Source organism: Paroedura picta, chromosome 4 (genome assembly GCF_049243985.1).
Source record: "Paroedura picta isolate Pp20150507F chromosome 4, Ppicta_v3.0, whole genome shotgun sequence".
In the NCBI taxonomy this organism is placed as follows: Eukaryota; Metazoa; Chordata; class Lepidosauria; order Squamata; family Gekkonidae; genus Paroedura; species Paroedura picta.
In genome coordinates, this window is record NC_135372.1 from 134,590,837 (window position 1) to 134,607,191 (window position 16,355).

Here is a 16,355-nt window from a genome sequence, read left to right on the forward strand (position 1 = left end):
AATGCAATAACTTGTGGCTGTCAGATTGGCAATGCTATGCAGAGTGCATTAAATCTCAGCCCGCCCCCTCCCCAGGGCCCTCCCATTATACCTCCATGGCTTCACAGCCAAAGAGAAGCACCGGACAGTTCTAGCTTTCTGTCTCTGACTGGATGCCACTCTAAGAACTCACATGGTGATAAAAACAGCAGCCTTTAATCTGGAGAACTGGTTTTGAATCCCCACCCCTCCACATTCAGCCAGCTTGGGCCAGTCCCAGTTCTCTTAATGTTGTTCCTACAGAGCTCTCTCAGCCCCACCTCCCTCACAAGATGTCTGTTGTGGGGAGATTAAGGTGACCAGATTGTCCCACTTTTGGAGGGACATCTGGGGGTACCTGGCCAATTGTGCTTATGTTGAAATTAAATATATATATATTACAATGCTATTTTTGCTTTCTATGTGTTCTATGAAACTTTTTGTTGCTCCATATTCTGTGAAGGTTCAAGGGGGTGGCAGGTTACAGGGGATGAGCGAGAGGGATGTGAGTGTCCTGCATAGTGCAGGGGGTTGGACTAGATGACCCAGGAGGTTCCTTCCAACTGTATGATTCTATGATTCATATAGATCAAATTTTTAATCAAGAACCTCCCCGGTCAATGGTGCCCCACTTTACCAATGTTAAAATCTGGTCACCTTAGGGGTGATTCAAGTGGGTGGTCATATTGGTCTGTCGTACCACATCAAAATTTGAGTCCAATGCCACCTTTAAAACCAACAAAGATTTATTGAAAGCGTGAGCTTTCGCGTGCATGTCTGAGGACGTGTGCAGGCACATGAAAGCTCATGCCTTGAATAAATGTTGATTTTAAAGGCACCATTGGATTTCGTTGTTGTGGGGAGACGAGGGAAAGGTGCTTGTAACCTGCTATAGGAGGCCTTCAGGTAGTGAAAAGAGGGTTATAAAAAATCCAGCTCCTCTTCTATTTCTTCTTCTCCTTCTCTGGCAGGCGTAGCTTCAATTTCACCACCTGATTTTGTTTCAGTAGCGTATCGTGAGCACATTTTCCCGAGAGTAAGGCCTGTTGAGAAATCTGGTATAGAGTTGGCTGCTTGGGATGGCGTTGTTTGTGTGTGAGAATGCGCCACAAGATAAAACTATTCCGATTGACCTCAGTTGACTCTGGATCCCCCGTAATTCATGAAATGTATCTCCTGAGTTAATACAACGGCTATGAGGTTATTGCTCTGCCCTTTTCCAAAAAGAGATCTGAGCTTTGCCTGATTTGGAGAGATATTAAGGACATTTGTTGTTGTGTTCCCCCCCCCCTCCACGGAGCGTGACCAGTTTATGTCTTGGAGAACTTGAAGCCAACACCGTTCGGAACTCCTCTGTGGTCAACCCACAATGCAAACCTGAATGGGACTTAATTAAATGTCCATAGGTATTTCTTTTCCCTAGTCCTCTTTTTTGTCATATCCAGCCCAAAGAGGAGTTCTGGAGAACTCAACATTTCATACGATTGTGATGTATGTTTTGGTTGGTGCTTGCACAGGGGATACCTTGACCTTGACCTTGACCTTTTTAATGGATAGCCCAGGCTAACCCAGTTTCATCAGATCTCAGAAGCAAGGTCAGCCTTGGGATGGGAGATGCCCAAGGAGATCCAAGACTGCTAATCAGAAGTGGTCAATGGCAAACAACCTCTGCCTGTCTATTCCCTTGAAAACTCTACAGCAGGGGTAGTCAACCTGTGGTCCTCCAGATGTCCATGGACTACAATTCCCATGAGCCCCTGCCAGTGTTTGCTGGCACGGGCTCATGCGAATTGTAGTCCATGAACTGGAGGACCACAGGTTGACTATCCCTGCTCTACAGGGTCACTATGAATCTGCAGTGACTTGAAGAAAGGGTATGACCTGGAGTATGGTCTGGGTTTGGGGGTTTGCTTTGGGACCGATGTGGCTGCACACTTCTTTGTGCTTGTGAATTGGGGTCACTGTGGGTAGGCAGGGAGTTGTGAGTGTCCTGTGTTGTGCTGGGGGTTGGACTAGATGACCCTGGAGGTACCTCCCAACTCCATGGTTCTATGCATAAAGCAAAAGGGATAAAACTGTTGTGCTGTCCCAAGAGGAGGGTCTTACTCTCTGGTATCAAGACAAGTAACCTCCACCCATTAGTAAGAAGCTGCTGTTTGCAGCACTGTAATTTACGGTTCCCTGCTCTTGAGTGCCAGGAGAGGAGCAAGAAGGTTCAGCTAGAGCTTGTGCAACTCTCACAGCTGTCGAATGTCCCAAGGGACAAGGATTTTATGGATCCCTTCCATCAGGGGCAGTTCCAGGTTTGGGTGGGACCTCAGGCTGGCATTGCCCAGAGACACCTTTCTGCCCCCCCAGGAGCCCCCGTCATGCTTCCCTTAATAGTCCCCCACCTGTGGTTCACCCACTTGACTGCACCTCTCACCCTCTCTACAACCACCTATGCTGATAGCTATCCACATCACATTCATTCCCTTTCCCCCTATAGCACAGAAGCACTGCCCATTCTGAAGCGCCTGCAGGTGGTGGAAGCATGGGTGCTGGAGCACGTGGAAGTGAATGGGCAGGGAAGGGTGCACGGACAGGTGGAAGGGGAGACGCATGAGCCCAGGAGATGGCAACCGTGGGTCCCACCAGAAGCCCTGGGCCCTGGCAGCTGCCCCACCATGGAATTCTGTAATGCCAGCCCTGCACTCCACAAATGGTGGCCTCCCGTCAATAGGACAGTCTCATGCATGAGCCCATGGAAGTCCCACCTTGAGTGGAACGGATTCGTAGCCCAGTCCTGTGAGACCTGATGTGGTCCCGACTCCCATGTTGATCAGCTCTCAACAGAATAATGCAGGCAATAGGGACGACTGTGATGAGGACTTGGGGAGTGCAGTGCAGGAGCAGTGGCAGAGCGAGGATCATGGGAATTGTAGTCCATGAACATCTGGAGGAAGAAGAAGAAGAAGAAGAAGAAGAAGAAGAAGAAGAAGAAGAAGAAGAAGAAGAGTTGGTACAATTCATGGGAATTGTAGTCCATGGTCATCTGCAGAGCCACGGCTGGGCCACCCCTGTTCTAGGAGCTGAACAGCTTTTCCCTCTTCACAAAGCTTGCGTTGTCTTCTTGACCAAGTTACCTCCACTCCCCTCTCCTCACTAGAAGGCACCTCCTCCTGTCCCTGGGCCTTATTTTCTTCTCTGCACCATTTCCCTCCCACCTCTCCACCCCTCTCTTTCTTTCTCCTACGAGACCTGACCATTTTCTGCCAATATCAACTGAAGAGCCCTTATCCAGTTGGGCTGCCTTGAAAACGTTGACAGAGCTGTCCTCCCCCCTCCCACACACACACACCCCTTTCTTTCTTTTTTTGCAGCCTGATACAATACCCGCGGCTTTGCCCAAGTGACCAGATTTTTTACGGTGCAGCATGAAAGAAAAAAGGAGATGCGCCCTCTGAACAATGCGGGCGGCTATTAATATGCCCCTGATTATGGGCGGGCTGGCTTCAACAATGAGTGGAAACGTAGGCAAAGAGCTCTCCTTCCACCGTATCATAGCAACGGCGCTGCTGCAAAGGCTATTTTAAGAACTGTAACTTTCCCCCTGAACGTGATTACGAGGCAGAGTGGGTGGGCTCGGCTTATAAAAATGTTGCATCAGGAGCTCTGCGGCAGGCAGACAGGCAGGCAGGCAGGCAGGCAGGCAGGCAGGCAGGCAGGCAGGCAGGCAGGCAGGCAGGCAGGCAGGCAGGCAGGCAGGCAGGCCCGGTTTCCCCCATGTCCTTAAGCCTGCAAGGCGTCAGGAGGCGCATTCTCTGCAGAACGGCCTTGCAGAGAGGAGGGGAGGCTGGCCAGTTAGATCCAGATCTCCGTCCCTTTAAATCATCCCCTCCAGAAACTTGTTACCAAATCGATGACAAGGGGAAGGTGCTTTTGTCTCCAGCTCCTGATTAAAGGTTGTCTGAGGAGGAGAAATGTGAGTCCTCTACCAGAGATGCTGCCAGGGCTCTCGCCAACGTCCTGGTAATTGCTTTAGCTTGGATGACAGGGGTAGGCTATCATTTCTGAGAGAGGGAGAGGGAGGTGAGAGGGAGGCCCCCGTCCCGCTGTGTAAAAAGCAATGATCAGTGGGACAGGAGGATAATAGCAGAGACCTGGCTGTCCCCAAGTGGTTTGCAGTGGCGCAATAGGTGGTGTTCTCTGAATTCTTTCGGTCCTTGTGCGGTCGGTCCAATGCAACAGCCTCATTCGCGATTCCTGGCCCGCCAAGCCGGAAGGCACTTTTTGTAAGGAAGAAAGTATACATAATCGGTGATATGCTACATAGCTAGTCCTGCATTTGCCCTACCTGGGTAGGTAGTTAGATGACAGTTCATTAAAGGACTTGAACTTGGTTTGGACATGAGGATTGCTGAAGAGGAAAGGATGTCCTCCCAGGGTTGCCAAATTGTAGTCCATGGACATCTGGAGAGCTACAGTTTAGCGGCCGATTTGCTGGCGGCCTGGAGGGGCTGGGAGGGGGAGCCGCGGCCGCCAGCATGGCGGCGGCACAAACGTGCATGCGTGTACTGCCGTGCACGTGCGTTTGCTCCCCTGCCGGGCGCAAACGCGCGTGCACGGCAGTCCGCGCATGCGCGTTTGTGCTGGGGCTGCCGCGCGTGTGCGGCCCCCCGGGCCGCCCTCTCCCCCCACTCCGGAGCAGCGGTCCGCGGCAGCCGAAAGATCGCAGACCGCTGCAGTAGAACACAGTTATCCCTGAACAGGTTTTCTTTCTCAGGATTCAGAACCAGCATCCGTGACTGGCCACGCATTCTTACTTACAGAATCAATAGACATGACACAGAAATGGCCCAATTCGTTCCTGCGCGTCTTGTAACCATGTTTCGAACACAAAGCCATTTAAAAAACTCACAAGGATATGTAATTTGTCAGTGGCCACTGTTGTGTTCAAGCGACTGGAACTTCTTTTGTGTGTCTTTCTAAAAACCATTTGCAAACAGTTACATAAAAATGTGTTTGAAAAGAGACTGTCTCCCAGATTCATAATCAGGAGCCTGCAAGGATCTCATGCTCTACCCAGGATCTGTTCAGTCCTGAGATTATGATATTCACATTCGGCATGTTAATGCTGCTCATATCATCACCGGTGTGTTGATCTTTGCGGATGACTCAGTGGCGTTCAGATAGCAGAATGTTACCAGCACCATGGACAGCTCCCCAAGACCTATAGACCAGGGGTAGTCAACCTGTGGTCCTCCAGATGTTCATGGACTACAATTCCCACGAGCCCCCACCAGCATTTGCTGGCAGGGGCTCATGGGAATTGTCGACCATGAACATCTGGAGGAAGAAGAAGAAGAAGAGTTGGTTCTTATATGCTGCTTTTCCCTACCCGAAGGAGGCTCAAAGCAGCTTACAGTTGCCTTCCCATTCCTCTCCCCAGAATAGACACCCTGTGAGGTGGGTAAAGCTGAGAAAGCGCTGATATCACTGCCCGGTCAGAACAGTTTTATCAGTGCCGTGGCGAGCCCAAGGCCACCCAGCTGGCTGCATGTGGGGGAGTGCAGAATTGAACCTGGCATGCCAGATTAAAAGTCCGCACTCCTAACCACTACACCAGACTGGCTCTCAGGTTGACCACAGGTTGACTACCCCTGCTATAGACCTTGGTGAGGGGTGCCCCTTAGACTACACCAGGACCATTTATGCACTGGGAACTTCACTGCCCCAGCTCCCATGCAGGAGCACAGATTGGGGGCGGATGAGGTGCATGGGGCCAAATGCTCCCCCATGTGGGTGCAGGAAGAGGTGGGGCAACCTGCCACGACTGAAACTCCAGCCTGCAGCCCGGCATGAAACCTCCAGTGTGTAAACAGTGCCATCAGGGGCTCATGGTAATTGTAGTCCATGGATATCTGGAGAGCCAAGGTTTGGCCACGCCTGGCGTAGTATATGGAATTCCCCTCACCAAGGTCTTTATCAGTCTTGAGGAACTGTCCTTGGTACTGATTACACTCTGCTGTTCGCAAGCCACTGAGCCTTTCACAAAGATCGATATACTGGTGACTGCATGAGCAGCATTAACATGCCGAATAACATTCAACATGCTGTAATTATGTGAATAGCGTTAGCTCATTACAAAGCAACAGCTTTTCCTTTGAGGGCAGCCTAATTATGTGGGTCAGCTTTATTACAACCGCCGCCAGCTCTACACAGGCTATAAAGGGAAAGCATATGACCCTAAGCAGATCCCATTCACCTACATGGTCCTGGGATGTAAATTTTCTATAATGAAAAATATCCCCTCATCCTCTATTTGGAGGAAGGGGATTTCTTTGCCGTGATGCATCCATCTGCGTTCTCCCGGCCGTGAGAAATTGGGGGAGGCAACCTTGTAGGGCACCTAGTTAAAAATTTGCAAGCAAGATGTTCAGCCAGGCACTTCTTAGGTCTGAGATAAGGGGCTGATCTCAATTATTTACAAACCAGCACAATGCCCAGCAACTCGCTGCGGTATCAAGGAGGGCGTGTAGAGAGGCTTATACATTACAAGGATCCCTGAGAGACACATTGCAGCTCTGACAGTCCCATGCAGGGACAGATTGCACCCCTACTCCAGGCCGTTCCCTGTCCATGATGGTTGAGCCACCTGGTGTCTGTGGCAGGGGTAGATTCTTCCTTTGCTGTGATGTAAAGTCCCAGAAAGTCCCAGCCGATTTACTGCAAACCCAGCCACGAGCTTCCAATGCCAGTGCAGTCTACCTTCCTCTGTGAAGTCTTCCTTGCTTAACTACCAAGATCGGACAAGATAGGGCTCTGCCATGCTGCTTTCCCTCCCACCTTCATCACAACGACTTCCCAAAATACTGTGCTTTGGTTCTCATTATGTGTGTGTGTTTGGTTTATGTATATGTGTGCGGGGGAAGTAATGCGCTCGAAAGCCCCCTTTGGCATGGAGGGAGAACCTCCCTCTTTCCGCTGGGAAACCCAAGCCTTGAGAAAGAACTCTGCTTCCCCCTGGGTAGCCCCGCCTCTTCATTTGCATAGCATAATCCTGGGTTCTGTTTCTTGACCTCAGCAGTATGGGGGCAATGTCAGGAACTGTCTTAGGCAGATTGCTATGCAGTCCGCTCCAAGAGAAGTGGAATAAACGTGTTCAATAAAGAAATAAGTGATTTATGTAGTGTGGAGATCAGTTGTAATTCGGGGAGATCTCCAGGCCCCTACCTGGAGGGTGAGAACCCTAAAACTTCCCTGGGTCTTTGTCCCCACTCACACCCCTTTCACCTTTATTTAGCACTGCTTTGTCCATTGGTTGCCCCACTGCTGAGCATGAGATGACCCTCCAATGCAGATATTGGAATCTCTATCTCTGTTCATTGTTGTAATTTTAGCGGGGTTTTTAGGGGACTTTATATCTTATTTCTTTCTTGTAACCTGCCACAAGCTGGTTCTGCCGAGAGTGGTGGGAAACAAAACAAGAAACAAGAAACAAGAAACAAGAAACAAGAAACAAGAAACAAGAAACAAGAAACAAGAAACAAGAAACAAGAAACAAGAAACAAGAAACAAGAAACAAGAAACAAGAAACAAGAAACAAGAAACAAGAAACAAGATCCCCTGTGCAAGCACCGAGTCATGTCTGACCCTTGGGGTGACGCCCTCTAGCGTTTTCATGGCAGACTCAATACGGGGTGGTTTACCAGGGCCTTCCGCAGTCATTACCGTTTACCCCCCAGCAAGCTGGGTACTCATTTTACCGACCTCGGAAGGATGGGAGGCTGAGTCAACCTTGAGCCGGCTGCTGGGATTGAACTCCCAGCCTCATGGGCAGATCTTTCAGACTGCATGTCTGCTGCCTTACCACTCTGCGCCACAAGAGGCTCTTTCGGTTCCGTTACCACACCAATATTTAAGGCCGTTGCCTCTGTTTCTTTCTATATTATTCCAGTGGAGAGCTCATTGCAGGAGGGGGCCAGTTCAGTGTTCTTGCATGAACTTAATCTCACGTTTGAAGCATAGAGCTGGCACAGGGTCTTGCTTTGGAGAATGGATGTCAAGGTCCCTCCCCCCCAAACCACCACCTCCCCACGCTCCAGCCCCCAAAGCTCGAGATATTTCACAGTCTGGAGTTTGCAGCCCTACCCATTACCAGTCTGAGCAGCCAATGGGCCAAGGATTTGTTTCAAAGTCTGCAAGCATCTCATGTTTGAGATGCTAGAGAGCAATGGCGGCTGAATGAGCTGGGCAGTGGAGGTTTAAACAGTGAGGCTGTGAAGAGCTTGCGGCAAAGCCATCGCCACCCCCAAGGGTCTATCCAGCTAATAGCTTCACGGGCGCAAGGGCGATGAATGGGCTGTATGAAGTGTGTGTCTATAGCAGGGACTATCAAATATTGATGGGGAGAGACTTCTGGCTTTCCTCAAGCAACAGCACATGCCCTCCATAAACTATGCCGATATTTCACAGCACATTGCCTCCAACGTGGATGCATGATGATTAGACATCAAATATTTATTAACCACAGCCGGGGAAAAAATAGCCTCAGTTACGCTGAGCGATGCCGTTCCCACCGAAATGGGGTGCGATAAAAATACACTTTTTGCTTTGCAGGGTAACGTGCATGGGGTGGGGAGAGTTGACCAAGAGAATTTCATTTCCTTTCCCCCAACGTTTTCTTTTCTTTTCGTTCTCCCGACAGACTAGAACTGGATTGATGGAGGGTAAATCTTTTGATGACGGTCATGGTGACATAGGGGGACCTCCACATTCAGAGGCACTAAACCTCTGAATCCCAGAGTCAGGAGGCAGCAGAAGGGGAAGGCCTTGGCCACTGTGCCCCATTGTTGGCTCTCTGTAGGAACTGGTTGGCCACTGTGTGAGACCGGATGCTAGATTAGATGGACCGTTCTGATCCCTCAGGACTCTTCTTTGTTCGTATGAAGGCCTCAGCCTCTATGCTCTGTGGCTGGCCCTCCGGAGGAACTGGTTGGCCACTGTGTGAGACAGGATGTTAGATTAGATGGATTGTTGGTCTGATCCAGCTGGGCTCTTCTTTGTTCTTATGAAGGCCTCAGCCTCTTTGCTTTGTGTTGGCCCTCTCGTGGAACTGGTTGGCCACCGTGTGAGGCAGGATGCTGGATGAGAAGAGCCACTGGTCTGATCCAGCAGGACTTTTTGTGTGTTCTTATGATCTTAGTAGACCCTCTTGTGGAGCAGAGTGGTAAGGCAGCGACATGCTGTCTGAATCTCTGCCCATGAGGCTGGGAGTTCGATCCCAGCAGCTGGCTCAAGGTCGACTCAGCCTTCCATCCTTCCGAGGTCAGTAAAATGAGTACCCAGCTTGCTGGGGGGTAAACGGTGATGACTGGGGAAGGCACTGGCAAACCACCCCGTATTGAGTCTGCCATGAAAACGCTAGAGGGTGTCACCCCAAGGGTCAGACATGACCCGGTGCTTGCACAGGGGATACCTTTACCTTTACCTTTATGATCTTAGTATTTACAACCGCTCAGAGGCATTTGGTTGAATATCCTCTTTGAATGGATTTGGACAAAGAGGGGGGCAGCAAAACAATGAGTATAGCACAGATGTAACATTTTTACTGTAGCGCCTACAAGGAAGAGTTCCTTGGTTTTGTGTCTTTCTTCCTTTTGCTGCCCTCTGCTGTCTGAGCTGAAATTCTCTCATTGGCTTTGGTTTTGTGAGCCCATGTTTGTTTCTACAGATTCCCAAGGATGCAGAGCGAGTTAGAGATAGTAACTGCATCCTCATTCAGATCCATGGGATTCATTAGTCATTAGGGGCCGTGGCTCAGTGGAAGAGGATCTGCTTTGCATGCAGAAGGTCCCAGGTTCAATCCCCCGCATCTCCAGTTTAAAGGCAGGAGATGAGGTGAAAGACCCTGAGATCCTGAAGAGCTGAGATCCTAGAACATAGTGACCTTGATGGACCGATGGTTTGATTTCCCACAAGGCAACTTCATGTCTTCCTGTGTGTTCAGGACTAAATCACTGCTTTTGGTGAGATTTACTGAATGATCCTGTTCAAAGTGACTCCTGTCAAAATCCACGTGAACTTTGGCTGGGGTAGCTCTGCAGATGGCTGGGGGGGGGGGGTTAATGTGTGGGGCCGTGCTTTTTGAGGCATCAGGATCATCATCCCTTCCAATTACTGTTCTGTAGATGTCAGCAAAAGCACCAAAGGGAAGATTTTTGTTCTGGTTTCACCGGGCTAGAGGTGAGGCTCTGGAGGGCAACTGGAAGAGAACATTCCAGGATCAATCAGTCCTCTGCCGTTGGAAGCCAGATGTCCTAGGCCGATCACACTAGTTGCCAGATTGTGCTTCGAGGATTGAGGATTTTTGCCTTCCTTCTTCTACTCTTTTATCTGTTTGTTTGTTTTTTTATATTTGAACTTGTATGCCGCCCCTCTCCAGAGGTCATCCGGGGGGGGGGGGGGTTCACATCAATAGGATTAAAAACCTGTGCAGATTTAAAATTCAAAACTCATTCCAACCTATTGGAACCAATGCCCTTATCCTGGCAATTAAAGCACGGCCAGGCATAAAAGGGAGGGTGAAGGGGGTCCGGTTGTCTGGCTGAGTTTCCCCCTTGCATGGTAATGGTGGGCCCTGGCCTCAACCAAAGGCTTGGTGGTAGAGCGCCATCTTACATGTCCTTCAGAAATTTGGGAGCTCCGTGAGGGTTTGCACCTCAGACGGCAACTCATTCCTCCAAGACGGACCATGTCACTCCTCGACCGCCATTCCTCCAAGCTAAAATGCCTTAACCACTAAAGTCTTTCTCCATAGAGAAGTTGTTCCAACTCCTTAATCGTTTTAGTTCCCCTTTTCTGCACCTTTTCCAATGCTATAATATCTGCTTTGAGGTAGGGAGGTAACCAGGACCGTACACAGTATGCCAACCTTTTGCTTTGAATACAAGAGTTGCCATCTCTTTCTTTTGCTGTCAAATTGCAACTGACTTATGGAGATCCCATAGGATTTTCAAAGCAAGAGCCATTCAGAGGTGGTTTGCCATTGCCTTCCTCTGCATGGCAACCCTTGTCTTCCTTGGTGGTCTCCCATCCAAAGATTGACCAGGGATGATCCTGCTTAGCTTCCAAGCTCTGAGGAGGCTGGGCTAGCCGGGACTACCCAGGTCAGGGCTGTTTCTTCTCATGCTATTCTAATGCTCTTTGGTTTCAATTCTGGATAAAAAGTAAAGGTATCCCCTGTGCAAGGTATCCCCTGTGCAATGTCTGACCCTTGGGGTGACGCCTTCTAGCGTTTTCATGGCAGACTCAATACGGGGTGGTTTGCCAGTGCCTTCCCCAGTCATTACTGTTTACCCCCCAGCAAGCAAGCTGGGTACTCATTTTACCACCTCGGAAGGATGGAAGGCGGAGTCAACCTTGAGCTGGGTGCTGGGATCGAACTCCCAGCCTCATGGGCAGAGCTTTCAGACTGCATGTCTGCTGCCTTACCACTCTGCGCCACAAGAGGCCCAATTTTGGATAGTTTTTTTTTTTTTTTGCAAGGATCACATCTGCTTTAACATCTCTTGTTTAATGGCCCTTTCAAGCCAAGGATTTGCATCCATCCTGTTATACAGCATCTCTGGAATTGTGCCCATTGCTGACCTGTCCTGTCTGTCTCCCCATGGGCTGCGTTGATTGCATTGTATTTTTTAAAAACAAAATGTACATCCTGTAATTTGCCTTGCAAGAAAGTCTGTTAATCCTTACAGAGCACGATTTTGACGTTTTGCAAAAACAGTGTGGCATTTAAGGGAAGAAATATTTTCAGATTTCTCTTGCAGAGGGCCTAAAGGGGAGTGAAAAAGGTCACAGATAATGAAGCGGCATGAATTAGAAGCTCCATTTGTATTCAACTTGTTTATAAAAGAGAGGTTTTTGAAGAAAGAAGAGGGATTTGTCTCTTTATTAGCAGGCATCCGTCTAAGAAAATCTATTGCAAAGGGTTTCCAGGGTGCAATCTTTGTTTTGTTTGTGTTTTTACATAACATTCATTCAGGAGGACAAGCCATAGGGCTTTCCCCTTATTTTCATGGCTAATGTGCCCATAATGCATATCCCCCCCTTTTTTTCTGCACACGTTTTGCTCTCTGTAGTGGTTGTTTTGATATTCCATTCCTTTGTCTCTGGCTTATTTACAAGTACTTTCATTGTGCTCCTAAATAAGCCAGACATGCAGCAATAAAATATAACAGTGACCACTAGGGGGAGCCGGATCCATGCAGTAAATGGGATTCCTGATGCAACAAGTTAAGTTTTCTCAGCCAGGGTTTTATGAAACCCTGGGGTTTCTTAACAGCCCTGGGAGGGGTTTCCAAATGAGTGGGAGTTAATTTGTTTTACGCTGGCCAAACTGTATCTCCCCAAATGTCCATGCACTACAATTACTATGAGCCGCTGCCAGCATGGTCACTGTAGTCCATGGACATCTGGAGAGACACAGTTTCACCACCATTAATGTCTAATACATTAAGTCATTCTGATTTATGGGAACTCTATAAATTAAAGACCTCCAAAACATCCTAGCATTAACAGCCTTGCTTGTGTTTTGCAAACTTGAAGGCCGTGGCTTTCCTTGATTGAGTCCATCCCTCTCAGTGTGGGTCTTCCTCTTTATTATTATTGTAATATTTATATTATTATTATATACTATATGACTATATACTATACTATTATTATTATTATTATTATTATTATTATTATTATTATTATTTACTAGCTGCCTTCGAATTTCCCTAGCATTATGGCCTTTTCCAGTGAGTCTTGTCTCCTCACGATGTGATCCAAAGTAGAGGAGCAGGAGGAGGAGGAGTCTGTTTTTATACCACACTTTTCACTGCCCAAAGGATTCTCAAGGCGGCTTACAATCGCCTTCCCTTCCTCTCCCAACAACAGACACCCTGTGAGGGAGGTGAGGCTGAGAGAGCCCTGATATTACTGAAGAAGAAGAGTTGGTTCTTATATGCCGCTTTTCCCTACCTGAAGGAGTCTCAAAGGGGGTTACATTTGCCTTTCCTTCCTCTCCCCACAACAGACACCCTGTGAGGGAGGTGAGGCTGAGAGAGCCCTGAGATTACTGAAGAAGAAGAGTTGGTTCTTATATGCCGCTTTTCTCTACCTGAAGGAGTCTCAAAGGGGCTTACATTTGCCTTTCCTTCCTCTCCCCACAACAGACACCCTGTGAGGGAGGTGAGGCTGAGAGAGCCCTGAGATTACTGAAGAAGAAGAAGAGTTGGTTCTTATATGCCGCTTTTCTCTACCTGAAGGAGTCTCAAAGGGGCTTACATTTGCCTTCTCTTTCCTCTCCCCACAATAGACACCCTGTGATGGAGGTGAGGCTGAGAGAGCCCTGAGATTACTGCTCAGTTAGAATAGTAATATCAGGGCTGTGATGAGCCTGAAATCACTCAACTGGCTGCATGGGGAGGAATGGGGAATCAAACCTGGCTCTCCAGATTAGAATCGACCACGGTTAACCACTACTCCCAGCCGTCTCCAAAAGAGCCCTGCTGGATCATACCTGAGGCCCTTCGAGTCCAGCATTTTGGCCACACACACACACACACACACACACACACACACACACAAGGAAGCCCACAAGCAGGGATTCTGTAGCACCTCAGTCACTTTCTTACACCCTACTCTTAAATCTCTTTGAAAGCAAAGGCCCAGCTGGCTGGATGTCACTCTGGAGTCGGACCTGTTGTCAGATCTTATTCTTCAAAAGTGTTTCATTTGCTTTAAAAGCAGCTGCAGGGAGTGAGGTTTGCAACTCGGATTGGGGCCACCGCCCTGGCGTCACCCACATTTCAGTCTACCGTCCCCCCTTTCAAGCCTGTCTCCCCCCCCCCAGACAGAAATCACCCACCACCATGCCTGCCAGCTGCTAACCCTGGCAGGCGGGAAGAAAATTCGAGATGCTGATTTGTCAGGTTGCATTTGTCAGCTTTTGATGTAGAGCTTGACTTTTAACAAGAGGCGCTTTCAAACAAATAAGCCACCCACCCTCCCCCTTTACTCACACACTGGAGCTCTGAGACAGTACCGTCACAGGAGAGATTAAAGTCAGACTCGCCCACTCACAATTAGAAGCTTTTTATTTGTGCCTTACCATCGATGGAGAATATTGATCTTTCTACATTTAGGTGGTCATTGAATCCAGCCTTTTCAAACTTTTGAACACGGAGGAGCCCCTAAAATATTTTTTCAGAATTTGAGGAACTCCGGAAATGATGCCGGCTGGCCACACCTCCCTGCCACACCCCCTGGAAGTGATATCACTATCCAAGTATTTCTGCCATTAAGGGTCATCTGTATGTACCCCAGTTAAGAGGCAGAACTGAGGGGGGAGAGAGAGGAGATGGCGTAAGGGGGGAGTAGGCATGCAGGCTCCGCCCCCTCCCAGGCACAGAAGCCACGAGAGGGAGGGGGGGCAATGAAAGGGGCCACATCCCTAGCTTGTGACAAAGTCCATTAAGGCAGGAGGGGAAATATGCATACCCCCTCGAGATCCCATGGACCCCCAGGAGTCAACAGACCCCTGGTTGGGAATATCTGATCTAATCCATCAGTAAAGCTGCCCCCAAGCATGTGCACACTTGGTGTAATTGGAATGCCAGGAATGGGAAGGCGACTGTAAGCTGCTTTGAGCCTCCTTCGGGTAGGGAAAAAGAGGCATATAAGAACCAACTCTTCTTCTTCTTCTTCTTCTTCTTCTTCTTCTTCTTCTTCTTCTTCTTCTTCTTCTTCCATTCCCCAAAGTGGTTTCAGGGTTAAGCCTTGGTTAAGTCTACCAGCAACTCATTAGGTGGCAAACTAACTCAGTGGCTTTCGAGACAAGAGAGAAGATGGATATGAAGTTACCTGAACACTGGTAGGCCAGTGGCAAGTACTCTAAACCCTGTTTGCAAGTTACCATGGACACACATGCAAACCATTCGCAGGGTACACTCAATTGTTCTGTGTGTGTGCATTGAGTAATTCTCACATGGTTTCTTAACTTGTGCAAATTTCACAACTTGCACAGGTTGTTCATTTAGTCTAAGGAAGAGTGCCTGCACTCAAAAAGCTCACACCTTGAATAAATCTTTCTTGGTCTTAAAGGTGCTATTGGACTCTATTTTTGTTCTGCTACTTCAGAACAACACGGCTACCCACTTGAATCTAGCATTCAAAATATAATTATCATTATTCTCATCAACACAACCTTTAATAGTTTCCTCAGTTACCGCAGCCAGTTTAATTCCCACCAACGGCTTTGTCCATTGGCCATTTACTATTTTCATTATGCACATCTTAGAAAGGGGGTGCTGTTTCCTGGCGTGCAACAGGGCCCCTCTGCTCCTTCATCTCTCTATGGCTCAGCCTGCTTTGTGCTGTCGTCCGTCTTAAATTTGCATCCCACCAACCCCGCTGCTTCTGCTCCTGTCTCCGCAGCCAAGAAGACGCCCGCTTCCGCAGACGAGCGAGAAAATGCCAGCCTGCCAGCTTCCGAAGAGAATCCACAAGCCTTACTTCTTTCTGAATCCACAGAACCGCCCCAGATGGAAAGGAACCTCGCACAGCTCCCCAGCCCTCCTCCATCGCTTCCAATACCACCACCTAAGACGGCACCCAAAGTCTCAAAGATTGTACCAGGTGAGGCTCATTCATCCACAGTGGCTCCTTGATGACTAAGGCTTGGACTCTGCCCAGGTGGGCAGCCATGCTGGTCTGAAGCAGCAGAACATAGTTTGAATCCAGTGGCATCTTGAAGACTCACATGCCCAGAATTAAACTTTGTTGGTCTTCAAGGTGCTACTGGCCTTGAACGTTGTTCTACCAGACTCTATGTTGGAGCAGACCCAAGGCTGCTGCTGAGAATGGCATCCGTATGTTGAGTCCTCCCATTCTTGTAACATTAAACACAATTTATCTGACATTGTGATGTTGTGTGGTCATTAGCTGCCACTGATATGGAGCAGGGATGGAGAAATGCCCGTAGCAGTTGTGTCAGAATGTGCTGTATAGGGCATATTTCGGAAGTGAGAGGAGCTGAGACCACCAAGTGATTTTGGACAGATTTTGTGTCTCCCGATCTCTGTCTTTGCCTCCAGAATATCGTGTATTCTGACAACACCTGTGAAAAATCATTGACGGTGTGGTTATAGGGGGGGGGAGAAATTTGCATTGCCGATCAATAGGATATCAAATATATTTATTTCGGTCTTCGACCAGATGAAATCACAATACAGAAAGACAAAATTGTGTATGTTAAACGGCCTTGGGTGCCAGACATGTAAAAGTATTTGATAGATGACATGCAATACCAT

General features: G+C 48.6%; 1 protein-coding gene across 5 annotated transcripts in view; it reads left to right on the forward strand.

The window, feature by feature from the left end:
• Nucleotides 1-16,355, forward strand: part of PHACTR3 (phosphatase and actin regulator 3) — a 238,914-nt gene that overhangs the window by 113,837 nt on the left and 108,722 nt on the right. For all 5 annotated transcript variants that reach the window (XM_077335748.1, XM_077335749.1, XM_077335752.1 and 2 more), the window contains one exon: nt 15,481-15,681. In XM_077335748.1, coding sequence (XP_077191863.1) covers nt 15,481-15,681 — 201 coding nt within the window. The remainder of the gene's footprint in view (nt 1-15,480; nt 15,682-16,355) is intronic.